Raw genomic sequence first — 27,042 nt, 5'->3', positions numbered from 1 at the left:
ATATATATATAAATAATTGATGTTTATAAACTAATCACCAAGAAAATAAAATTCACTATATTGTAATATAATAGAAAATTCGTATTAAGTCTTTATCAAATAACTGAAAGAAAATCATAACAACGAATAAATAGTTTTTCCGTTAGCATTAGAATTGATGGTCACTGACGTCGGATGAAATTCATTATCGCTTGCCGCGCTACATCACTCACCCTCAATCGTTGGTGGTCTTTGTATCGCGACATATCCGACAACGTACGAGCAAATCCTTTAATAGACGGTTTCACCGTCGCGTCCATTAATTTTGTTCACATATCGCCGCGTTACGTTATTTTCAAACAAAAATCAACTTTTTTTTTTACTTTAAAACAAAAATAAAAAGATACAATCCATAAACATGCATTTCGCCTTTTTTTCGTTATTATTATTATTATATTTTTTATTTTTAGATACGTATATAATAATTATCATAATAAAAATATAGTTAAAATAGAGTAATAATAAAAATCGGACAATACATAAATATTTTATACCCAATAACTATTTGTGTTTTGATTTCCCCATTGCATTTGAGGATATGTAGGAGCAAAGTCTTCCCCCTTGTCAAACCAAATTAATAACAATATATTTTTTATTCTTTTATTAATGTAAATATTTATTTTCTTTTTTATTATTTTTTAGTGGGTAAAATAAATAATTTGTATACAATTAATTAAGGGTAACTGTTTTAATGGACGATGCAGTGTAATATTATTTTCCCTATTCGTAATCGACTCCGGAATCCGTTTTTTGGGTTCAAAAATTTTATTTTAGGTTTTAACTAATTTTCCCTTTAAAAAAAATAAAATTGGTGGCGACTCCTTTTATACGGACAAACCAGACGCGACAACTGGCGACTTCACCGAGACTTTTGAGAGTCAAATCCAATCTAATTAATTATATATAATTATTTTTTATTTTATTTATATTACCTCTATTGTTTTATTTGTTTTGTTATATTGTGAATATAATTATATGTGTTTTGTTAATTTATTTTCATTGTGACGATTTATTTTAATTTATTTATTATTCTATACACTACCGTAACACGACTCACACACTTATGAGTGAGCTCTATGCCCGAACTGAGTGCAACCTAGGATAAGTTAGATACTGTGTAATGATAATCTTTTGGATGTGCATCCTATTTGGTTGTCATGAAAGTCTCACATAAAGTTTACCTTTTCTAGAATATTTCCACTTAAATAGTTTACCTATTAATTGGTTTAATATTTTAGAATTGAGTTGTGTGCTCTAGGAACCAATTTAGAACTATATAGTCACCCATAGTAAAGGTTCACATTAAAAAAAACCATCAAATAAAAAAAGAACCATGTAGGACACATGTATATATGAAAAAAATATACCATATCTATATCTCATATTCATCATAATGCATTGCATAATCATGCATGTTAAATGCATAATCATTGCATTCACTTTTTTTTTACATTCTCAGAATATTTTCCTTCAAAAAAAATTTAAAAAAATAGCTAAAACAAAAAGAGTATCATGACACCCTTACCGAACATGTTCTCGGGCTAAAATCATGGATGAATTGAAGCATATAAAGATTGTCTGAATCAACTGAAAGACCCTATGGCTAAAATTTGGAAATCTTGCAAACCCTTGATACTTGAAATCATGGGAATACTTCATGGAAAAAAGTATATCACGAAGAACTCATGTTTACCCCTTGATTTCATAAGTCTAACAATTTTTACATTTTAGTCTACTTTTTGGTCTACCTGAAGTCACTTCTTCAAAAGATTTAAACCTAATACTAATGAGATTCATCTTCGTCCTCCACCCCCTACTAATGGGTCATGGACATATTTTTTTGACTTTTCACCGCAGGTGAACTTCTAGATGTTGGGTTGTCTATGTTGAACTTTCATCACTATCGTTTAATACTTTGATGCCATGAAAAAAATTCATCATTCTAAAGAAAAATGTCAAATCTTGCATGAACATTTAAGGATAATTGAAAAATAACCTCGACTAAACATTATGTTGATGACATAGACGAGGTTGCATATAGTTTATGAGTTTATCCAAGGGGCAAAATCAACAATGAATATATTATCAAGTTCTCTCGTGAATTTTAATTTGATTGTGAAGTACAGATATTATTGCTAAGTATAAATTCTTACGATATTTTATTATATTGACACATTCTTGTTTCCTTAATATTTTGAATATCAATAAATACATTTGGTTTTCTCTTCCTTTCTACCCCTTATATATTTAACCATTTCTTACCCAACATTATATGTCATTCTCTTATTTTAACCATGCACCATACATATTTGGAAGTAGTTCATTCATAAATATGTTTGCTAAGATTTCATTACATAATTTTAGTCATGCTATTAATTCCACTGAAGGGGATGAGAACGATAAAAATAAAATCCATTATTTAGATGGACCTCAATATGTTGGGACATGCAATTAACGTCATGTTAATCCCCTAGAAAAGTTGTTTTTATCATTACCATTATCATTATCATAATTTGCTGTGAATATACCAATCACATGGAGGAATTTGAAGTTTGTACCATGATTATTCTAGTCTCCTACAAATCAAAAGTGAAATGTTAAAAACATTTGGGGATTTAACATAATCATCAACCAATTGAACCAAGAATGTAAAATTTGGGATAAGAAAATGATCATCTATATGTACATATATGTCCCTCGACAATATAATCAACTAATCGGCGTTCTAGCTGCTTTATCTTCAATGTTCAAAGTAAGTCGCGATGAAGAATAATCGCTCACAAGAATGAAAGTCACGATCATCCTGCTTACTATCAAATGTAGAAGAAAAGCTAGATAGAAAATTCTCGTACCAAATATTGTCTCGTAACAGTTGAACACCCTCCCCAAGTAACAGACTAAAATTGGGCCACCCCTTTTATTTTTATTATATAGAACAAAGTCAGTGCGACCCATTCAAAACAAAAATCCCATTATCAAGACTAATGGTATATGTTGATCGACGAAATTTAATTCAAGGAAAATGTTGACTACCTCATGTCATGGACGACTATTTCAAAAGATCTTAAAAGAATAACATATGCACTTTAGAGCTTCAAAAGAAAGAATTAGTGCTCAAGAAGATTTTGTATGTCTAAAAGAACTAGCATGACAAGTAGACTCCCAACTATATGAGCCCTTATACCATATAAAAAATATATTCAAGTGTGACTCTGATCCACACCAATATGGATTGGAAAGACTTACCACTTCTTGCATGTTGATGCTTCACAAAGCATAACATCTAAATGAACGTCCGATAGGTCAAAAACCCAAAAAGGCGACCTAGGCAAAAATTAGGGTAAAAAACTGAAGAGAGAAAAAAACCTGCTAGGTTGAAAACCCAAAAGGGCAGTCTAGACAAAAATTAGGGTACAAAATGGAATAAAGATCCGTTAGGTTGAAAACCTGAAAAGGCGACCTAAGCAAAAATTAGGGTGCAAAAATGAATGGAGACTGGTAATTTGAAAACCCAAAAGGGTGGCCTATGCAAAATTTAAAAGAAAAAAGACATGTTAGGTTAAAAATCTAAAAGGGCAATCTAAGCAAAAGTTAGGGCCACAAAAAAAAAAGATGAACAAAGAATGTGACTTACATACACATATCAAGGTTGAAGCAAAATATATTCCGAAAGGTTGTGAAGATAGATTGGGACAAATCACATCCTCCAAAGTAGGTTAAAAACATGATTGAAATTGTGGCATGAATTATTAGCACACTTCTTTTAAGAAATACTACTAACAAATCATGTCATTTATCCATATGAGATCACCTTATCTTCTTTTCTTTCTATGAGTCCTTTTTTTTTTGTACCATAGATTTTCTCATTAAATATCATGTCTAAACCTTCTTTCACTAATTTCTTGTGTTACCAATATTTTGTCAAAATGCATTTTTTATGATAATCATATGTTGGGGCACAAAATATGTGAATGTCAAGAGGCTCAAACTAGTATGGTGTCTTTACACACAAGGCAGGGGCAACTAGAGATCAAGTCGAAGATGTAACTAAAAAGATATTTTTAAAGATCAAAAGGATAATCACCACTATTTTATTCGAAGTGAGGCATATTTTTCCCAAGGATCATGTTCGTAAGGAGGTGAAAGAAATTAAAAAAAAAAAAAAAAAAAAAAAAAGCTAAATTACATATGTGGTCTCTTAACTTAATTTCAGGTAACATTTTAGTCCTTTATCTTTTTTTTTTTTTTTTCTGAGTTGGTCCTTTATTTTAATTTTAAGTAACAATTTGATAATTTATGTTTTAAAATTTCAACAATATTATCCTTTTTTATACAAAAATTCAAAAAAATCATCAAAATTTTCAACCAAAATCCATAAAATTAATAATCATCTTCAATATAATGCAAATTTTATCAAATCCATAACTCAAATATTCAAATACACTCATATTTTCATCTCCAACAACATCAAATAAAGAATAAAAATATGAGTTTATTTCAAGATTTAAGTTATGAATTTGATTAAATTTGTATTTTATAGAAGATGATAATGAATTTTATGGGTTTTGTTTGAAAAATTTGATGATTTTTTTGAATTTTTGTAAAAAAAATGACAACATTGTTGACATTTTAAAACATAAAACATCAAATTATCACTTAAAATTAAAATAAAGGACCAACTCGGGAAAAAAAATATATAAAGTACTAAAACGTTACCTGAAATTAAGTTAAGAGACCGCTGATGTAATTTAGCCAAAAAAAAGTTGATTGAATAAAAAAAGAAAATGAAGGAAAATGTTCATTCATCAAATGCATTCATGACATTTCAATAGTATATAAATTTAAAGTCGGGACTACTGACCTGCACACTCTAATTCAAAGTCGGGATGACTAAGCTGCACCCTCTAATTTAAAAACCCAAGATGATTCCTTGTTACCTCACATAGATATTCTGGTTGACAATGTGGCCTGCAATTCGCTCTTCTCTTTTATGAATGTTTTCTCTACGTATAATCAAATTAAGATCGAAGCCGAAGATATGGAAAAAAATGACTTTCATCACCCTTTGGGGAACATTTTGTTACAAAGTAATGCCTTTTTGTCTGAAGGATGTTGGGTCGACCTACCAAAGAGCTATGGTAACCCTACCAAAGGATGTTGGGTCGACCTACCAAAGAGCTATAGTAGAGGTGGTTTAGAGTACAAGGCAGACGACAATATGAGATCGAGCCTAATATCGCAATAGTAATTCTTCTTAAAAAAAAAAGAAAGGAAAAAAAGGGGGGGAAAAAAGGACGAAAGAGATCAAAGATATCAAGTTCAAGAAAAATGTATAAGTGTTTTTATCATCTATGATTTGAACGGTCGTGTCCAATAAAAATATTAACCAACATTTTCATTCATTAATTGATTCATGACATTTCATAAATTTAAAGTCGAGAAACCGACCTGCATCTTGAAGCCGGAAAAACGACTCGCACCTAAAGTCGAGAAAACGACCTGCATGTTGAAGCCAAGAAAATAACTCGCACCCAAAGCCAAGAAAATGACTCGCATGTGGAAGCCGGGAAAACAACTCACACCTGAAGTCGAGAAAACAACCCGCATGTTGAAGTCGGGAAAATGACTGACACCCGTAGCCGAGAAAACGACCCGCATGTTGAAGTCGGGAAAATGACTCGCACCCGAAGCTGAGAAAATGACTCGCACCCGAAGCTGAGAAAATGACCCACATGTTGAAGTCGGGAAAACAACTCGCACCTAAAGCCGAGAAAACGACCCGCATGTTGAAGCCGGGAAAACGGATTGCACCCGAAGCCGAGAAAACGACCCGCATGTTGAAGCCGAGAAAAAGACTGGTACTTGAAGCCGAGAAAATAACCCGCATGTTGAAGTCGGGAAAACGATTCGCACCCGAAGCCGAGAAAATGACCCACATGTTGAAGCTGGAAAAACGAATTGCACTCGAAGCCAAGAAAAACGACTCGCATGTTGAATCCGGGTAAAAAACTTGCGCCCGAAGTCAAGAAAACGACCCGCATGTTGAAGTCTGGAAAACGACTTGCACCCGAACCGAGAAAACGACTCGCATCTTCAACAAGAGAAAACGACTCGCACCCGAAGCCGAGAAAATGACCCGCATTTTGAAGCCTGGAAAACAAATTGCACCCGAAGCCAAGAAAACGACCCACATTTTGAAGCCAGGAAAGTGACTAGCACTTGAAGCCGATAAAACGACCCGCATGTTGAAGCCGGAAAAACGACTCGCACCCGAAGCCGAGAAAACGACCCACATCTTGAAGTCGGGGAAACGACTAGCACTCGAAGCCGAGAAAATGACCCGCATGTTGAAGCCAAGAAAAAGATTGGTATCCGAGACTGAGAAAACGACCCGCATGTTGAAGCCGAGAAAATGATTAGCACCCGAAGCCGAGAAAACGAACCCCATGTTAAAGCCGGGAACACGATTCGCACTTGAAGCCAAGAAAACGACCCGCATGTTAAAGCCGGAATAAAGAATCGCACCCGAAGCCGAGAAAACGACTCGCGTCTTGATGTCGGGAAAACGACTAGCACCGAACTGAGAAAACGACCTGCATCTTGAAGCTGGGAAAATGACTCACACCCGAAGCCGAGAAAATGACTCGTATGTTCAAGCCAGGAAAACGACTTGCACCAGAAGTCGAGGAAACGATCCGCATCTTGAAGCCGGAAAAATGACTCATGTAACACCCCGATTTTTAACAGTGCGAGTGCATTTTTTTTTCTTTCAAAAACAAATTAATAAAATACCATGTTGTAACACAAACGATAAAAGGCCTGAATAAGTACATCATATATACCAACAAACTAAAATAGTTTTTGAGACGATAATCCAAAATATACAAATAGAAAATACATCGGGGCTATGAGACCTATCAGACATCGCTCATACCTCTAGGATATTCTCGACAGACATTTGCATAAAAGCACTGCTCCAAGAATGCTATCCCACATGGTCATGTCAAAAAAATGGAACATGGATCCACCAAACGAAAGTCAACTGACAATATAAGTTATAGATACAATCATCCCAAAATAAAATAAGTACGATCACCAAAAAGGCACTAAGTCCCTATACAACCAACTAATCTGATCATTCACTAACAACTACAATAACGTGGGTGACCTCCACACACTCCGCAAGTTCCTTTTGACGCAGTATCCATCTTCAAAATAACCTCCTCCTCATCAAAATCCGTAGAAGGATCGATATCCTCATAAGTCATAACCACCCACAAGATAGGTGGCTTCGGCTGCGCTGGGATCTCAAAACAGTACGCTATTTCAGCGAAAGTCGGTAAGAGATCATTCATTGGAAATGGAAGCTCTGACTCGACCTGCCTAGACGGTCCTGCAATATCTCTTCCTACTAGCATCAACCCTTTATCCTTTCCGCCAGTTCCGACCCAACCATTGTACCTCCAACTCCTATGGTGGCCTCCGCTTCAACTCTAACTGAGGAATCATCTACATCTTCTCATGCTCCACTCATCCCGAGCACCAATCCTGAAGGTACAGAATAGTCGATCCTCTCGGGAGTGAGCTCCACGAGGTATACTGCTCCATCTTTCCTACTTGTCCTCACTACCCTCCTCGTATAGGTAGCCCTGCTTGAGATGGGGTCGTATACCCAAGCAGTCGGCGAGTCTCGGTCAGGGAATTCTAACGACGTTTCTGTCGTCAAGGTAATAGTCGATGGAACGAACTCGGGTATCATCTAAGGTCAAAGCCCAATTTCTACAATAATATAATGGATCACCAACCGAAATTAACAAATAACATTTAACACTTACGTCATAGAGACAAGCAATAACACTTACCAATTACGGCACAATAACAAACAACAACCGAGTATGTATATACAATCATCATAGTATAACAAATATGAATCGCGTGCCAACCACCCTAATGCAATGTGTATATGCCAATGTGCACGATTCTGGAATTTCCAACAAAACCCTCCTCGATGGGCGTAAATCATAATTGTACTGCCTATCACACGCCTTAGTACTAATTATCGATGTGCAGTCTCTCACAGACTAGCACAATTTACTAGAGTGTAGCCTATCACAGGCCTTACACATCAGTTAAATCCTCGTAATGATAAGATGGACAAACTATCACATGGAACCATCCTATGGCCCATCACAGTCATCACTTAACTTCGTGGCCCATCACGGTCACCACTTAACATCGTGGCCCATCACTGTCACCACTGACACTGGCTCATCACAATCACCACAAGCTATGAAATGCATGAGCATACTCTGACTATTTTCACCATAATCATTAAGTAAATGCAGCTATTAAAAGATTCCCCATTTTTAATACTCATTTAACACTAACAATTTTTCAAACTTATCGCAGAGCAAACTCAAAACATTTTATGCTCCATACAATCCTTCACACACAAATTACATCAAATTTAATCTCCACCAAATCCACTCCTCAATCACACATAAATCTGTTTTGAATTACATAATCGCATCAAAACTTAATCTCCACAAATTCATACATAATCACATCTTAAACACATTAATATTAATCATAAATTCACAACATGTAACAAACCGTATTTTCACTCAAAATATATATATTGTTGCACACCTTTCTCTTACTCTCAGTTCACGAGCTTCAAGAGAGCCTTGCAAATCCTCCACTTTCATCTTATCAAGATCCTTTGATTCTTCAATTGCCATCATTATGTGATTGTACCTTTGTGTTAATGTTCTAAGGATCTTTTCAATAATCACCACTTTAATTAATGATTCACCATTTGTTCTCATCTGATTAACAACAACTTGCACACGATTGAAGTAATCTGCCACAACTTCATTTTCTTCCATCTGCAATAATTTGTATTGCCTTCTTAGCATATGGAGCTTCAATTTCTTGGCCTTTTCTCCACCTGTATAGTACTTGACCAAGATCTCTCATGCCTCCTTTGATGTAGATGCCTTCGAGATCCTCTCAAAGTTGTTTGAATCCACACTTTGTTGGATGTAAAACAATGTCTTGCAATCTCTTTTCTTGCAATATTTGAAAGTTGTTTGTTGTCTTTCTGTAGGATTCGCTCCAAGTTGATCATAGTCATCTTAAATAATCTTAAACACTTCTTAAGCTCCCAACAACGATCTCATTGATGCAGACCACCTCTCCCAATTCTTCCCATTCAGAATTGGCAGATTTGATGGAAACCCTCCTCCGTTCATGTCTTCTTTCTTTTCTTTCACTCACACTTGGGTTTCTCAATTTTTGATTCCCCCTCACACCTGCACTCGTGTTTCCCAAGAATTATAACCCAAGCTCTTGATGCCAATTGTTGGAACAAATTGTATATTTGAGAGGAATTGAAATTGAGAAGAAAACAGAAAATTCAGAAAACGGAGATTGATTATCAATATGGAGAGTGTAATATGGAGAATGATTAACAGTCTGGAATTCAGTCAGAAAAAAAAAATTATGTTTATGTCCTTGATTTTTATGGCTTTTATAGAAGCAGTTTCTTACTGTAGAAGTTGTAACGACCTCAACTAACTTATGACCATAGTCTAACTAACTAATTACAAATCAATTTGAATTACATCCAACAAGAGAGAGAGTTACATGCAAAGAATAGTAAAAGGAGAAATTGCATTGATGGAAGAGTTAGTTGTGATTGGAGAGTTGAAAAAGAATGAACGGAGGATAAGGAAGCAAGGGAGGATGGGTTTATGTCTGAACATGCTCCTTGTGTTCTCTATTCCAATACTCTCTCTTTCCAATTTTCTACAAATCACTTTTCAATCTTTCTATTTCTACTTCTAAGATATATTACTCTTCTCTTTATCAAAATTTTATCTAATCAAACGCCATTCTCAATTTTTATTTTCATTTTCATTTTAATTATGTATTTTGCGATTATGACGGTTTAAAACACATTAATTTTAAGATCTATAACGGTGAAAAATATATTAATAACTAAAAAGATAATTTAATAAAATAATAATTATTTTAATTTTTAATCATTTTTGAATATACATAAAACTAGTAAAAAAAAAATATTTGAAATATTATTATAAAAGACTATTAAAAAAAAATTGAATAATAAATAAAAAAGAATTTAGAATAAAATAAAAAAGAGGAGAGATAGACGATGTGAGTAGAGAAAATGTTATCATCATCATCAGCAACAAATGGTTTCATCCCTTGTTCAAGTTCAAGTTCAAGTTCAAAGAGTAAGAAAAGGGTATTCTTTTTAGACGTGAATCCTCTATGTTACGAAGGAAGTAAACCAAGCTTGAAGTGTTTTGGTAAGTGGCTATCTCTTTTTCTGTCTCCTCAAGTGACTCACACACACCCAGTTGTTGCTGTTATTGATGGAGAAAGAGGCAGTCAACATCGCAGAAACTTGATTCCTTCTTATAAAGCTAATCGATGCAGCAGCACAAGTTTTTCTATTTCAACATCACCAGGTCATGTTGGGAGATTCCAACCGCTTATTACTCGTGTCCTTCATAAATGCAATGTGCCGGTTTGTTATCCTTTTTCCTTCTCATTCTCTCATTATGTCAATTGCATCTCTTCATACTCACACCATCACTTCTTCGCCTCACATCCAACCCTAAACGCTATTACTGACATGTCACACTACTCAAACATTCATTATTTTTCCTTTATTTTAAGACTCTTAGGTTACTCATTATTTTATAGCTGATGTATCATTTGACGAATATTATAATTACAAATGATTAACTAGTTATAAATTTGTAAATTAAATCATACCATTTCTTACCAATAATGTAGCATAGACACTTCTAATCAAAGGTGTATCTTAAATTTATTTTATAAAAAAATAATTGGCCATGAGATTGACAACAAACAAGTAATAGATTTGGGTCTTTCTCAAATGAAATGAAACTACACATTTTAACATTTAAGCTTTGATTCAGAAGAAAGCAGCAGATGTATCCCCTCAGCTCAAAGGATCCTCCATATTTTTGGTTGGTAAGAAAGAAAGAAAAACAATATATAGCTTAGAATGCAAATAATGGCTTTTGATGTTTGTTTTCTATTTTATTGTGACTCAACCTCATTTATTTGATGAATCAAGGTATGAAAAGCTCTCTTAAAACCAATTTGGGAAAACTGCTGGCTGATGAATTGCGATATTATTATTTTGATAGGTACCTGTTCTTTTCATTTTGATTTTTCTGATAAATAGAAGGTAATATTATTCTCTGAGAAAAGGTAGCTTAATTTCCAATTTCTAGCTAAACTTGTTGTTTATGTACTCTAATTCAGTGATGATTTGGTTGAAGAAGCTTTAGGCGGTGCATCAGTTGCAAAATCCATCAAAGAGAGGGATGAATTGAGCTTCTTGGAATCTGAGGTAATTAACTGTCTTGCACATACTAATTTCATGTTTATTACTCTGTTTCATCTGTGCATTAGAACAATGTGATCCTATTCTTACCCAACTAATTTCTTCTAATTTGTTGACTCGATTAGTGCTTCTCACTTAAATTTGAGGATAAAGATGCTCACATACATTAATCATATCTGATAAACTATGTAGTACCAACACTTTCAAACAAAGGTCTGTCTCAGTGTTCGACACGACACTGACACATTATTTACATTCAATTATTTCATTTTCTCAAATTATTATTTGTGTCGACATGTCAATGTCAGTGTCGTGTCTAGTGTATGTGTCCGTATCTGTGTGAATTAGACAATTGGTTAACTTATGTTTTATATTTCAAATACTGCAGACTGAAGTACTTAAGCAATTGTCAGCCATGGGTCGACTAGTAGTTTGTGCTGGAAATGGTGCTGTCCAAAATTCAACTAATCTGTATGGATTTATTGTTGCAGACTATTTGAGCTCACATTTCTTACCTTTACTGATACTCCTTCCGATTCTTTTTAAATGTCGCTTTTGTAGAAAAAATTTGTTCCTATTCATTTGTGGTTTTCAAAGTTTAGTACAATACTATTAATTATTGTTTTGTTAATAATACTATTAGCTATTTATTGCAGAGAAAGAAATATGTGAAATGAGATAATAATAAATAGTCAAAGGTATTATAAGAAAAAGATAAATAATTCCATAAAATATAACAATTTTTTAGGATCGCAGGCCCATGTTGTGGGGAGTTATTAGAAAAATATAGAAGAGGGGAGAAATGGAATGATGATGTGGCAAGGTGAGGAGAGAGAAATGGTATCTTTGAGAATATCATTTGTGTTAGTTATGGACAGAGAATATTGTTTTCTGTAGGAGCTTGGCTCTGTGGACATTAGGATATTCATCTTTTTCCTGTTATGTTATCTTTTATTTTCAGAAATAATACAATCTTTATTTTCCATTGTTGTTCTATTTTTTCCATGTACTGTTTTTGTGATCTGGGTTTCGCATTGGTATGTCTAAATAACCTTAAAACGACAATTAAAAAGGAACAGAGGGAGTAATATGTCAAACTTCATTTTAACTTCATTTTAACTTCATTGTTGTTTTGACATGCTCTTAAAATTGTTATAGGGCACTCCTGAGACATGGGATTACATTGTGGATAGATTTGCCTTTAGACATTGTGGCTAGGGATGTATCTGAAGATCAGATTCAATTTTCTTCAGGATCTTACCCAGAGGTTGGTTCCTTACAGTTAAAAATTTAATCATATGTTTACAAACTTCCACTTGCAGTGAATCTAAACCATAAATTGTTAATGTCTCTGATAATTGACATTAGGTAATGGATGAACTGGGTGCTCTATACAATAAGCACAAAGATGGATATGCTACAGCTGATGCAATTATTTCACTTCAAAGTATATATTATTATATAACCTTTTTGGGCTGTTTTACATTTTTTTTACCAGTGTTGTCAAATAGTCGCTATAGCGTAGCAAAATTGGAACAGTTCGCTATTGATTCACGATATACTATTTAGTACAATGTGTTGTCAAATAGCCACTATTGTGGCGCTATAGCTTAGCGAAACTTGAACAAACCGCTACTTTCACAACACTGTTTTTGACAACAAGGGGTGGTGGGAGTGATTTGCCATCATGTATGCCTCAAGTCCTAAAATAACTTCTTTCTTTTGACAGAAGTAGCTTCTCAGTTGGGTTATGATAACTTAGATGACGTTACAACCGAAGACATGACTTTGGAGGTTATTATTTTGAGACTAAAGGACATGCATAGTCAGTGTAAGGTTATTTTAAAGTGACAGCCAATCACAAATTGCCAACATGTTAAATATATACATAACTTCCCTTTTCAGTTTTTTTTATTTGATGTGTTGTCAATATGTGATTGGTTGTCAATGTAAAATAATTTTATACTGACAGTACATAGTTCTTAATCTTTATCATTTTTATTTAATCAATTTTATTAGCTTTGATTTCAAGTATGCAGTACAAAGTTTTTAAGCTATGTATCATTAATGTGCTTGCACAATTTTCCTCTAATGTTAGGCTCTTGGAGAGATTGAGAAGTTGACTAGAGTAAAGAAGATGATAGAAGAAGCTGCAAGACCATTTTAACCAACCTGGGTTGGGCCATGCTTCTATTACCTGTTATTATGAATTTCAAAATTCCAAAAGTTTTTTGAATTTACTAATTTGTTTACATTTGATCTTTGTTTATTTGGATGATGATACTAGTTTAATTTCAGAAAATATAAAATTACTCATTCATGTACCTCCTCCAATTCACCTTTTTACACATACCGTGGGTCCCTGTGATTAATTGATTTCTCCACAAGTAGATGGTTCAAATGTAAAAAGACTGGTGCTTAACATGGTAAAGTTTCATTCCTCACTTTATATAAACCCCCATAATTCCCTAACAATAACAATGTGCTATCCAATTTAGTCATTGTTTACTCAAGTTCCATCTACATATGACTCTTAAGTTGCACATGTGTATTCAACATATACTTTGTGTCGGATACAAGACTCAGTGCAAAATATGAAAGTACTTACGGATTTTTTGTGTTGAGCTTAAAGTGCATAAAAAAAAATTCGAGTGACCACAAGGCAAAAAAAAAAGGGATTGGTGCAATTTTTCAAGGTGTGCGTATGAATGCATAATTTTTGTGTCCTTACATCATAATTTACCACAATTTGTTTTCCCTATTCTTTCTCTGTAACTTTATGCTGGTATTAAAGTGTGAGGGTAACCTCACAATAGAATAAACAATCCTTTCATTGTTAAAGAAATTATTTTTTTATGGATAATTAAAAACTTTTTATAAGATAGACAATCATTTCAGTTTTTAAAATGTGTGAGGCGTCACTATAATAGTATAATTTATAAATGCAAAATTATAAAAAATATACATAAATGTATAATTCTATATAATCATTGAATATGCCCTTTTGTTAGTTAATTTGATATTTAAATATAGTTTTTGTTAGCAATTAATTTTATTGAATATTTTTTATTATTTTTTAAAAAAACCGCAAGTATCAATGTATCTCATAATTAGGGGTCAAATAATTTTTTTTAATATATTATTTATGTATTTGGATCCTCGACACTAATAACAGTAAAGGATAGAGATCACTTTTTCATATATGATCTAATCAACATGTCAAAAAAATATCTAATCAAAAAATCACATAATAATATAATTTTGCTATGCAATAAAATGTGATTACATAATCTAAAATAGGGGGCAAAATTACTAAAGGGAAAATACTTCATGGACAAGACAAACATTTTGATTATGGTTTATATTAATATTTGAGTGAATGCTCAAATTGATTCTAAAATAGGGGGTAAAATTACTAAAGGGACTTCATGGACAAGACAAACATTTTGATTATGGTTTATATTAATATTTGAGTGAATGCTCAAATTGATTCTTGGAATTATAAGCGTCATTAAATTAATTTCTGAATTTTGTGAATTGACAAATACGTTTTTAAAATTGTAAAATATCAATCAAATAGTTACTATGTAAACTTATATCATTATATATTTTGATGTGGTACTGCAAGTGGCTTGTCCACATTGATCCTACATCAATTTCATATACCGGAGACAAATTTGCTAATGAAATTTTGTTATTTCAGAGATAAATTTGTGAGTAATTACAATTGTGCATAGATTAATCATGGATAAATTAGCCTATAAATGATTTAAATTTCATCGGAAAATTAATTTACGTTGTAATGACATTAATATGAGATCAACATGGAGATGTCAAATATTCATTTAACATGTCATATCATAATCTCTAATGATAAAAATTTAAATATGAACTATTTTAATTACTATTTTATAATTTCAATGATGTATTTATTAATTTAGGAAATTTCAAGAACAAATTTGGCTAAAACTTACTATTTGAATAATTGATTTACCTATTCACTCATTAATATTCTCTTAAGGGAAAACATATGAATATTTATTTGATTATTTCACATAAATTAAAATAGTATATTTATAAAATTACTTTTATTCAATTAAAAAAAAATTACATTTGTTATATTTGTTATATATATGGATGTATTCACCATTATCATAAGGTGAAAAATATTAATTTAAAAGTGATAAAATTGATACTCTCTTTGTTCTTTTTTAATTGTCACATTTGTCATAAAATTTTGTTTGCATTTAACTTTCAATAATTATGCAAATATATGAGATAAAGATAATAAACGACTAAAAAAGATTATAGTTTAATTATATTGGGATTTTAGGTTATAAAAAAATATATTTTAATTATATTTAGGTTTAACAAGGTTATAATTTTTATAACGGAAGTTAGATAAAATGACTATTTTAAAAAGAAATTATATTTGAAGGGATGTAAACCAAACTAAAAAATTTACGAGAAACAAAATCAAAAAAGTTATAATTACAAAGACTAAAAACATATTTAAACCTAATTATAATTATTCATATATGATCTGTGACAAAAATGTTGGTAGTATCAATGTATATTTTATCACATAATAGTAGCGATTTATCTATATCTGTTAAAAATTATATAAATAAATTAAATAATTTATAAATTGTGAAAAGTTTTTTGGTAGTTTATGTGTTCAAGTTTTTGTACCGGAAAATATTTTTAAAATTTTTCGATAGTTTCTGAAATATTTTTTATAAATTTTCCAGTATGTTTTTGTACTGAAGAACATAAATTAAATTTTCCAAAAATAAAATTTTTGAAAAACTTTTGCATACTAAAAAATTTGAATTGATTGTCCTAGGAATCTTTGAATGGTGAAGAAAGAAAAAAAAAAGTAAATTTGAGTTTGTAAATTAATAAAAAAATTCAATGATAAAATTGACATTTTAAAAAATTGTGGGAATATAAGTATTATAGTGGAGGTAAAGGATAAATTTTCAATGTGTTATACCATCTTTCATCGTCATTGTCATTGTTACATATATATTTTTTTCTTTTGACAAAATACATTATTATTGTTACTAAAAAAGGTTTCACTCAAAACTTTAAGTTTTAAAATTTTACATAATTATCAAAGTGAGACTTGATATTGAATCAATGTGGTCACAGAATCAAGGTTCCAATATTTGGAGAAGACTTCCTAGTTAATGTAAATATAGAACAAAGATGAACCACTAATAATGTTAATAATGAGATCACCTTAACAAGAAATGAACCATCAATTTTAGTCTCTGCACTATTTTGGATTCTCTATTTCTAAATCCACAAATCATTCAATTTTTAAAAATAATTGACTTTTTCTCTACTTAATAACAAGGTTTCACTCAAAACTATATTAAAGTAGAAAATTTTACATTATCGTCAAAGTGAGATAGAATATTGAAACAGTGTGGTCAGTGATTCAAGGTTTCGATCGTTGGAGAAGACTTCCTAGTCAATGAAAATATAGAATAAGGTATGAACCACCTTAATAGTATTACAAAGTAACTAGTAAATGGAACAAGGTATAAATCTTCTCTTTTTAGTCTTTATATTTTGTCTCATTCATGATTTTAGACCACCTATTTCTAACTCTACAATTTTAGTCATTCAATTTTTTTAAATAATTGACTTTTCTCTCATAAATTTTAAGACTGAATTTTAATGATGTGATAAGTGAAATGCTTGTGTGACAACTTTGTTGATAATGTTACATTGTCTAGGTAGATTGTTACCTAAAAAGTAATTTACATTTCACCAGAATATTACTCTAAATCACAAAAATAATCAAATCTAATGTAAAATAGTCTAGATGGATTCTCATTTAATTTAATAACTCATTTCTTTATCATCACATCAATTGTTACGTATATTTCACATGTCAAACCATTACAAAAATCAACAATAGATGTATTGGTAGAAAAACATTATGTATTTTGCAAATTGAGAGAACAAATTCATGGATTGAAAATGGGGAAGCAATATTGTAAATGAGACAAAATAGAAGATAAAAAGTACATCTATAATTTTATATTATTTATTCAAACTACTCTTGAATTTATTGGTAAAATAGTATTTCCAAAGAATAGTTTGTGTTGGTTAATTGTTTTAGGATAAATTGTGTACAAAAATCTCTAATTAGTATCCCTAAATTTTTGTTTATAATTTACTTCGAAAGAAGGATAAGATAAGTTTGAGATTTGAAAAATTTGCATAAAGATAACTTATGCATCTTATAATTTAGTGATATCAATCCATGCATCGTATAACCCCAAGTGGAAGAAATTTTGAGATGAAAAATCAAATCAATGAATGCTTCTAAGACCCATCTTTGTAGACAGCCACTTCCAAGTAAATAACTGAAAATGTCAATTGTTGAGACCAAAATGAGCTAGAAAATGAAGTGTTTTCATTTTGGTTGTTATATGTGAGCACTATTTTATTTGTAAGGTTAGGGTAGTAGCTGGTTTTTAATCATATATGCTATCTATCTGTTCGATGTAAACTGATTTTTTCTTGGTTATTCTTCACACACCTTGTACTACTCAGTATAATTATCTTTTAATAAATTTTTGGCTTTTTCAAAAACAAATTATACAAGCTGCATCAATGTGCGAGAGCTTGAGAGGTTATATATATTTGGACCATATGTGATTATAATTAAAATCTTAGCTGAACATTCATGCAAAATAAAATCACTTGAAAATCTGGTATACATTTTACATGAAAAATTTCCCAAATTGAAGGGTTAAACATCAAAAACATCTTGTAAATGTAAACAGGACGATTGCACCTGACAATCTCAGCAAATAAAGATAAATTAATCAAATTACATTATTAATCGCAGCACCTAGTAGAAACAAGTATTGAACAAAACCTGAACCTAACGGTATCTGGACGGACTAAAAGCATGATATCGTCCGTATGCTATAGAGGCGTTGCAAAACCTGTCGCAACATAAAGTAAATGTCAGGGTTATTGAATATTAAATGAAGTTTAAAGGATTCCAACAAATTTCTTGATAGCTCTAATTTTTATCATAATAACAATATGCAGTCAAAATCATCCCACAGTCAGCAGTCAACAGTAATGAATAATAAAGCATAAAATTAACGGCATTAAAACATAATTATGATGAAGGGCTTCAAAATGCAAGAATCCTATCAACTTATATTGATGATTTATGTTAAAAAAGTACTATGATGATTGGATGGATAAAACAATGAGATTACAAGGAAGCAACTTTTGCTATCAACTATAGAAAAAATTAGACAAGGCATTTCAATTTAACAAACAAAAAAACTTCAAATAGAAATAAGGAGACAAAAAATTGTCCTTAATATTCGACAATTATTTTGGGTCTTACTCAGGACTTTGATTTTTCCCAATACACCCCCTCGCCCCACTATTGGGCATGGTGTACAGATATAAATGGTGGGTGACCTGAATTGGCAGGCTCTAATACCGGCGCCTTTCTATGTTTATGTTTAGGTCCTATCTCTACTTAATGTGGGACTTGGTTTTTTTTTCCAATACGGAAGTCACTTTATCAATAACCCTATCTATATCTAATTAAACCCCACGGCAGGCTACCCCAGCTAAGTTGAATGTAGCATAGCCAATCAACAATCCTATCTAGGTTTAATTAACTAAGCATTTGTTTCAATAAATAAGAAAAGTTCTATATGCCAAACCTTTTCTTTTCCATCATACTAGTCAGCCTTGTCGTCATTTTTGGCCTATTAATAAACTAAGTAAACCTACAAAATCATCCGTAATCTCTCTTCTGCCAAGTCCTAATTTAGTTAATTTAAATAAAAAAATATTATGAAACACATTGCAAGATATTCTCTCAATCCAATTGACTACTAAAAAACACATTGTCTGTTTAGGGTTTTTCTACAACACAAACTGGTGTTCTAACCACTATGAGATTTACCCCTTCTTCCAAACCCTTTTTCACCTCAGAAACCTTAACCCTCTACTACTTTATTTGACCAAGTTCTATCCTTCCCCTGCCCAACCAGTCAGCCTCCTTTTGTCACACCTATCTTCCGAGACTTCCCTAACTCATCAAAACTCTCAGCTTCTGTCATCACTCAACACAACAAGAGGTACATTCTCTCTGATCTTTGGGTTCTCCGTAAACTTTACTATTGCCTTTTGCTGCATTCTTCTTTTATAATTATTACCAAATATAATATAGATGTTTAAATTTAGATATTAATTTCCAATAACTACTAACTAAATTTGAATTCCACCTTTTTTTTTTGAATTCTACTTGATTTTTTCATGTTAAAATTAAGAATATCATCATCATACTTTTATTTAAAAGCATGTTTTTCATATTTCTAGTAGGTTGATCTTGTTGGCATGTTATGATCACACAATTTATGATCTTTTACCTCCCTTTTGATCCTAAATAGAACCTCAATTTTGACAAACATGGTTGGCATAGTTTCTACAAGTGCTTAAAGGAGCAGTTATAAGAAGCAATTATTTCCCTTATAAAAAATGAACAAACAGATGGCAGATGCTTAGTTGAATATCACCATTATGCCAAAATGTTAAATATGAATCTTCCCCCAGCAATAATACAGGCAATATAACGCCACTCGCCACAGCTTTACTTTTTCCATTTAGCAAGAGTCTCCCTCCTAGTTCTCATATGTTTTTCCTCACTTCATTAAAATCTATGCATATTCTAACTTCGATTGAGCCACTGTTAATTCTTTTAGGCTCAATTTTTTACTTATATGTCACTACATTTGCCTATTCCTGCCAGGGACACAACATCAAGATGGTATTTCAAATGTTCCTTGGTCCTCGCATACATGAAGTATCCTTAAACTTATCCTATTTAGGAAATAAAAGTTGAAAGTAAAAACTTGCCTGCCTATGTATTCGAAACATTGTTTTTAGGTCTCATCCGCTGTAATTGAATCAAATGGACATTTAACATCAGTAATTATGAACCGAATTACCAACTGCAGTTGCTAATGAATTTGGGTAAATAGTGGTGAAATGATTACAAACAAATTGAACAGAAAATAAATGTGAGAAGAAAATACAACAGTAGTGTCAAACATCATTGCCACTTAACTACACCCTGTCATAAGAAACTAGAAGCCTTCAGACAAACTATGTAATTACAAAATGATTACTGTACTTAAAGAATAACTAATAATGATTATCCTCGAAGATTACTACATTATCTTATTATTGAGTAGATATAAGGCCTAAACAAAGTTTATAAAAGAGAGGCACCCCTAGCCTTACAAGCCGATTTTGTAAAGATGAGTTAGACCCAATATAAAAAACCTAATACTTTAAGACCGAAATGCCAAATCAAATAACATTGCAATTTTGCAAAGAACCATTACACCTATTCTTTAATGCATGTTTCTCATGCTGTTATGTTTACTCACACATCAAAAGATGCAGGCATGCGAACAACCAATAATAAAATTACAATCCTATGCAGTATTCACTAACCAAAAGTTATTACAGCCATGTTAAAGCAAACACAAAATTTCCAAATGATAAAAACATAAAGCATGGTAGAATCATAGTAACGCTCCTTGTTATTTGTTTATCAAAAAAGCAAACCCTCAATTGAAGGAAGGAATAATAAAGAGAATACCTTCTGAAAGACAACCCCAGTTGTTATTATGCAAAGACAAGAGAGAAGTGAACAATGCAGATGCAGTAGCACTATGCAAGGGCGTCAATGATACTTGTGCACCTGCTAACTGCACCGGAAACCTAAAAACCAACCATAACAATAAATATTCAAATCATACGCATTTAAAACAAAATATAGAATCAATAATAACAATGTATTCTCAATGAGGGAAGAAGGAGCGAAATTTACCAGGAATTCGAGAGTGAGCGTTTGGGTGAGGAAGATTGAAAAAAAGAGGCATTGAATTTAGTGGAGTTTGAAGAAGAAGGTAAAGTAGATCGACGAGATATTAGGGTTTTGGCAGAAGAAGAAGCTATTTGGAAAGATTTCCTAGCACAGTTGGCCGCCACCGCCATTTCGTGTGGTGTTCTTCTTCTCAGTCAGTGGTGGGAAGGACTCACCGAACAAGGGGTTTGCCTTATGGGCTGGGCTGGGCTGGATCTAATCACCTTTCAAATGGATCTTTCTACCCACCAACACAAATGGGCCTGATAAGTTTATTTAAATTTCATCTCATACACTATACGTAATATTAAAATGGTTTAATTGCAGTTTTGGTCTCCTATTTTAGCTGCATCACGTCTTTCTATTTTATTTCTCTCTAGTTTTAGTTCCCTAAATCAGAATTTTGGTCCAAAAATTGATGAAATTTTATTCTTTTTGCATTTATTTAAATCACACTATGCCTCAAGATCTCGTTGTTCAACAATTGTACATGAAATCTATAATCATAAATTGTGCGATGCGACTTTAAAAATTATCACTTCATCAAGTTTTAGACCAAAAATCTGTTTGGAGACTAAAACTAGGGTGAAATAAAATAGGAGGACTACTTTTGTGATTCAACTAAAATAGGGGGACCAAAACTGCAATTAAGCCTATTAAAATATGTGAATGACTATATTATAATTTGATCATAAAAATGTGACATAAATCAAATTTATTGAAAACATCTTAATTTAACAAAATTTCAAGAAATTTTATGCGAGCGATATATAGAACAAATATTTTTAATTAATTTTAAAGAAATTAATAAATTTATTTAGGCAATAACATATCATGTATTTGGTACGGTTTGGACACTAATTTGTTTAAATTATACTTATTAATCATTAAAGTATTAATCATTATTCTCGTAGATATAAAGAGAAGTATTAATTTCTCTATTCTCAAACATGAATAGAAACTATTTATAGGAGATATAAAGTTGATTTAGTGGCTTGAGTGAAGGAGTTGGAAATTGGAGTTATAAAGATAACATTCACTTTTGAAAAACAATATAAAATATTCATATTCTCAAATATATATATAGAAATGTTAATATATACCCTTAAGACACTTATTAGTATATTAAAAATAAAAAATTTATATTACAAATTGTGCATTTCTTTATCTTGAAAATTTTGCATCTCATATTTTCAAAATATAATTATTATTTCTTTTTTAATAGAAAGGAACAATATGTGAAATTAGCTAATTATATATATGTATATATAATATATCTTTAATTAATATAATTTAACTTTACAATTATTCTTTTAATTATCTAATGAAATCAATTTTTATAAATATCACTTTAATGATTATTCTAATTTTATGAAATGGAAAAGATTATTTAACATTTCATTAACTTTATTAATGAAGTTCGTTTAGTTGGTAAAGAGTTAGCTGACATCCAACAAAATTGTAGGTTCAACTTTCACTATTGATGTAAGAACATTTTTTGTGTGTAATTTACAAGTATATCTATCAATATTCTTTGAACCTCCATTCCACTCATGATGAACTTTAGAAATTATACATTGAACTAACTTTAGTCGGTCATCTCATATCATTAATTTGTCCCATTTGAAATTGTCTCAAATATGTCATTTTATATTTGAAAACATATTTATTTATTTTTTCAATGTTACCACGATTTATTAAAGAAGTTACTAGTATACGGTAGACAAATGATAAATGAAGTGCAAATATATTTTAGTTTTAATATTCATTTTGATTCATATTAAGTGTCTCATGTGTAATATTTATTTGTCTCATATTATTTCTCTTTTTACGCTACTAATGAAATATTATTTATTTTTTTTATTAATATATTTTATTTATTGTATCTCAACTTATTTAATTATTCTATTAACTACTATTGATAAGAATATTTTTGTCCAAAAATTAAGAATATTTTAGTAAATAAAATTTATTTTTCATTAAAATTAATACAACTAATAATTTTGCTAAGAACTATGCACGACTTAAATAAGACATTCTAACCAGAGGGGTATTAATTTGCATTAAAGATTTAAATATTTATATAAGTAGTAATTTTCTGGGGTATTAATTTGCATTAAAGATTTAAAGATTTATATAAGTAGTAATTTTCTTAAGAAACATGCAGGTGTGCTTATTTCACATATATTAAAAATTAACTATAAATAAAAGAGAGATAATAATAACTTTATCAAATTTTTTTATTAACAATTAATGAGTTTTCTACTATCATAAATATAAAATAAAATATAAGTATTTTGATAATAATATAGATATTATTAATTGAAGAATACATTAAACAAAATAATTAATAACTAAAATCAACATTTATATTGAGCCAATTTTTTATAACTAGAATGACATTAACTATGAGACAAAATGAATAATTAAACCTAGAGCGAGTATAATGTTATGAAGTGATTAAGTACAAAGTGTTTATTTGAAATGTGATTAAATACATTCTACTTTTATTATTTAAATTCAATGTATGTCTCACACTTTAAAAATAAATTTCACATAAAGTGATAAAATCTATATAAATTTCATCCAACAAAAAATAAGTGTTAAAATGAATGTTTGAAAGAAAATGCTTTTTACACTATTGTTGAAAGTTATTTATATTTATCTAAGTAAAAAATTCAATGTGAACTTCATTTGCAAATGTTTCACATGTTCAGAAATCCAATTGTATATTATGATTGTAAATAACAAAGTTAGGTTTATGTGTTCAATTTATTTCCTAGAATGTGTACTAAGTTTTTAAGTTTTAGTTATCCCCTTGCAACAACATTATAATGCATAGTATAAATTTATAGCTGGGACAGTTGAAGCATAACTAGATTCTCTATCTATGCTACTTACCTTGTTCAAGGGGGCTAAGGTAGAAAGAATATTAACAATTGGTAGACAATGAAAACACAAGGATAATATTTTTAATTTGAAAAAAAATAAATTAGAAGGCCTCAGCAACATAGGTGTGTTTCATGATTTTCTCCTTGTTACACCTAACCACAATAATATATATATGAGATTTTAAAAAGTCAAAAGAATTATACAATAATGATTATATAATATATCGGTTCCACTTAATTTATTTTAAATATTTTATAATTTATTTAATTAAAAAAAAAATAAAAAAAAACTCCCCTCCCTTCTCCTCCAATTCAACTGCCATTGAGCTTTTATATTTTAAGTCTCTAGATCACATCAATTCTTATCTTTGCTATATGTAATTAGAAAGTATAAACTCTTTAATTAATATTAAAAGTGCAAAAGGGCCCTATTAGCCATAGGTTATACTAATTGAGTTCGTTTCTTTATTAAGTACATTGAAATTTTGGTTGCTATTTCATCTCACTTAACGGTCTAAACATATATTAACGGTCATATTGCAAGGGAAAATTTAGATTTAGTCAAATTAATCAGCATCATAATCTTCTTCCCGTTAATCAAACACCTAATGATTATCTGTAATGCACTGATTATATCTCAACTTTGTGATGCTAAATTTTAATCATGGTACCGTTGTGCTTTCGCTTTCATCTTTGCTCATGCACATTGCATTTTAATTAGTGAATAGTGACTTTAGTTCAAAGTCCAAACTACTACATCATCAAGTCAAGATACAAGAGTATCATGCTCAAATCATATTTTTCATGATGTTTGGTTTCAATGTGAGTTGTCATGATCAAAACCGACTACCGCAATTTTTTAAAGTTAACATTTTTAATTTTTGAAAATAATGCAGTAGTCGTAATTTTTGAAAATTACGGTGATTTATCGTAATTTTAACAAATTTATTATAATCTTAGATGAAAACATACATTTGTTTGAAATATTCATACTATATATAAGTATATAATTATTATAAGAGTTTAATTTTTTTACAATATTAATATAAACAATTTTACGATATCAACTAATTATATACATAACTTTTGAGATAGTTAAATAAAATTAAATATAATTTTTAATTAAATGATTATTATTGATTGACAATATATAAAATATTTCCACAGTGCAGTATCTGTTCTTTCAGAACTATTTATTACTCATTGTTGGATCAGCAAGCCTTAAGTAAAACCATATTATGAGATGACCTTCTACCAACATCGATTAAAAAACATTGGTTAATTAGATTCTATGACAACTTGTGATAAACAAAAGCCATATTAGGTAGTTAGCGGTTAGATTAATCCTCCATATTATTGCAATGAGAGTGTTAGGGACATACTAATATTTTTTTAATTTTTTCTCCATTCTAAAATAATTGATCTATTTATAAAAATAGTTTTAAATTAATTGATCTTATCAATTTTCAATGTATTTATTTTCAATTGTACTATTTAATTAATATTATTTATATCATTTTTAATGTAATATTTTTATTATGAATTTATGACATTGATAATAAATCAATACTTAACAAGAATAATTTAATAAAAATAGTATTTTCTTTTTTATTTATATATTTTTTTAATATGTATGAAATGATTAAATGATTCAGGTATTTTCAGACGAAAGAAGTATATATTTTTCAACACATTCACTTCTCATATTATTTGAATTTTAAATGAGATATGCTAAATTTTGTGGATTTTGCATAAATTTAATTACTTATATAAATTAAAAATGAAAGAATATTTAAAGGGATACAGCTCATTCTGTTTTTATGTATCAAAAGACAAAGGTAAAGTAAATTAAAATTGCAGCTCTTAGAATCATAATTTACGAAATCCTAATTTAGTTTCTTAAATTAACAAAAATAATTAAATTAAGTCAACTTTTCAAATTTAGCACCACAATTTAAAATGTTTTATGTTTATTTTGATGCATTGAGAGACTATTCAATTTAATTTGTAGGTCTTTTATAGATTTTGATTGATGTTTACCAAAAACAATTTATGATTGAGAAAAAAATAATTCTAGAGATGTAAAATTAATTATGACATGTTTGGATGTTACTTAAAAAAGTTGTTTCAGACTTGAACATATAATTTAGAACTTTTGTATTTATAATTGATTTTTTTCTCTATAATTTGTTTTTCAACTCAATTTTAATTATATTAATGTATCTAAAAATAAATTATTTTATATTTAACTTAATTTTAAATAAAATTAATTTATTCAAAATAATTTTTTGTCAATACATAACCAAATATGTAGTAAATTGATTGATATTCTTTAATTTAAAAGATTAATTTATTAATTTATAAATTTAAGGACTAAATTGTTCGACCATTATAATGTCAAGAATCAAAATGGTGATTTACTCAAAGAAAAATGTTTTTATTTTGGAGTTTTGAGGTTATAGAATGCATATATACTTTCACTTTGAAAGCACAAATTTGAGAAAAACACATGTTTTATGTCAAAATTGTATATATATGGTTTTAAAAAATTTGAAGTAGAGGCTCGTAAGTAGAGATGACAACAAAACTCGTACACGTGGGTATCTATCCAAATAGGTCTTGATTTGGAAAGACAAATTCATTTTGATTGAGTGCGGGTGCATGTTTTCTCCAAAATTAAAATTTGAAATAGAGACGGATTTTAAATGTTGATATTCACCCCACAACCGTCCCACTAGTAATATTATTGTAATTTTTACTGTTGTAAGTAC

The 27,042-nt window shown here is 30.3% G+C and overlaps 2 protein-coding genes across 4 annotated transcripts; one reads left to right on the top strand and one right to left on the bottom strand.

The window, feature by feature from the left end:
- The first annotated feature begins 9,778 nt into the window (after nt 1-9,778).
- Nucleotides 9,779-13,770, top strand: LOC101505424 (probable inactive shikimate kinase like 1, chloroplastic). 2 transcript variants are annotated; one of them, XM_004514631.4, is made up of 9 exons: nt 9,779-10,594; nt 11,013-11,067; nt 11,174-11,246; nt 11,365-11,452; nt 11,835-11,917; nt 12,605-12,713; nt 12,815-12,893; nt 13,176-13,240; nt 13,545-13,770. In XM_004514631.4, the coding sequence occupies exons 1-9, from the start codon at nt 10,232-10,234 to the stop codon at nt 13,611-13,613; spliced, it is 984 nt and encodes a 327-aa protein (XP_004514688.1). In that variant the 5' UTR covers nt 9,779-10,231; the 3' UTR covers nt 13,614-13,770. The 2 variants fall into 2 exon arrangements, with proteins under 2 accessions (XP_004514688.1, XP_012575455.1); XM_012720001.3 differs by having other exon boundaries at nt 10,187-10,594; nt 13,176-13,277.
- Nucleotides 13,771-18,124: 4,354 nt separating this feature from the next.
- On the bottom strand, nt 18,125-21,605 carry LOC101504896 (uncharacterized). 2 transcript variants are annotated; one of them, XM_004514630.4, is made up of 4 exons: nt 21,345-21,605; nt 21,114-21,235; nt 20,363-20,402; nt 18,125-18,417 (listed from the first exon to the last, which is right to left on the bottom strand). In XM_004514630.4, exons 1-3 carry the CDS (start codon nt 21,509-21,511, stop codon nt 20,389-20,391), a joined length of 303 nt encoding a protein of 100 aa, XP_004514687.1. In that variant the 5' UTR covers nt 21,512-21,605; the 3' UTR covers nt 18,125-18,417; nt 20,363-20,388. The 2 variants fall into 2 exon arrangements, with proteins under 2 accessions (XP_004514687.1, XP_004514686.1); XM_004514629.4 differs by lacking the exon at nt 20,363-20,402 and having other exon boundaries at nt 21,345-21,603.
- Between the last annotated feature and the right edge of the window lie 5,437 nt (nt 21,606-27,042).

The sequence above is a fragment of the Cicer arietinum genome, chromosome 8, assembly GCF_000331145.2.
Source record: "Cicer arietinum cultivar CDC Frontier isolate Library 1 chromosome 8, Cicar.CDCFrontier_v2.0, whole genome shotgun sequence".
Lineage (NCBI taxonomy): Eukaryota > Viridiplantae > Streptophyta > Magnoliopsida > Fabales > Fabaceae > Cicer > Cicer arietinum.
Note: the sequence above shows the minus strand (reverse complement) of the source record. Positions and strands in the feature narration are given on the sequence as shown.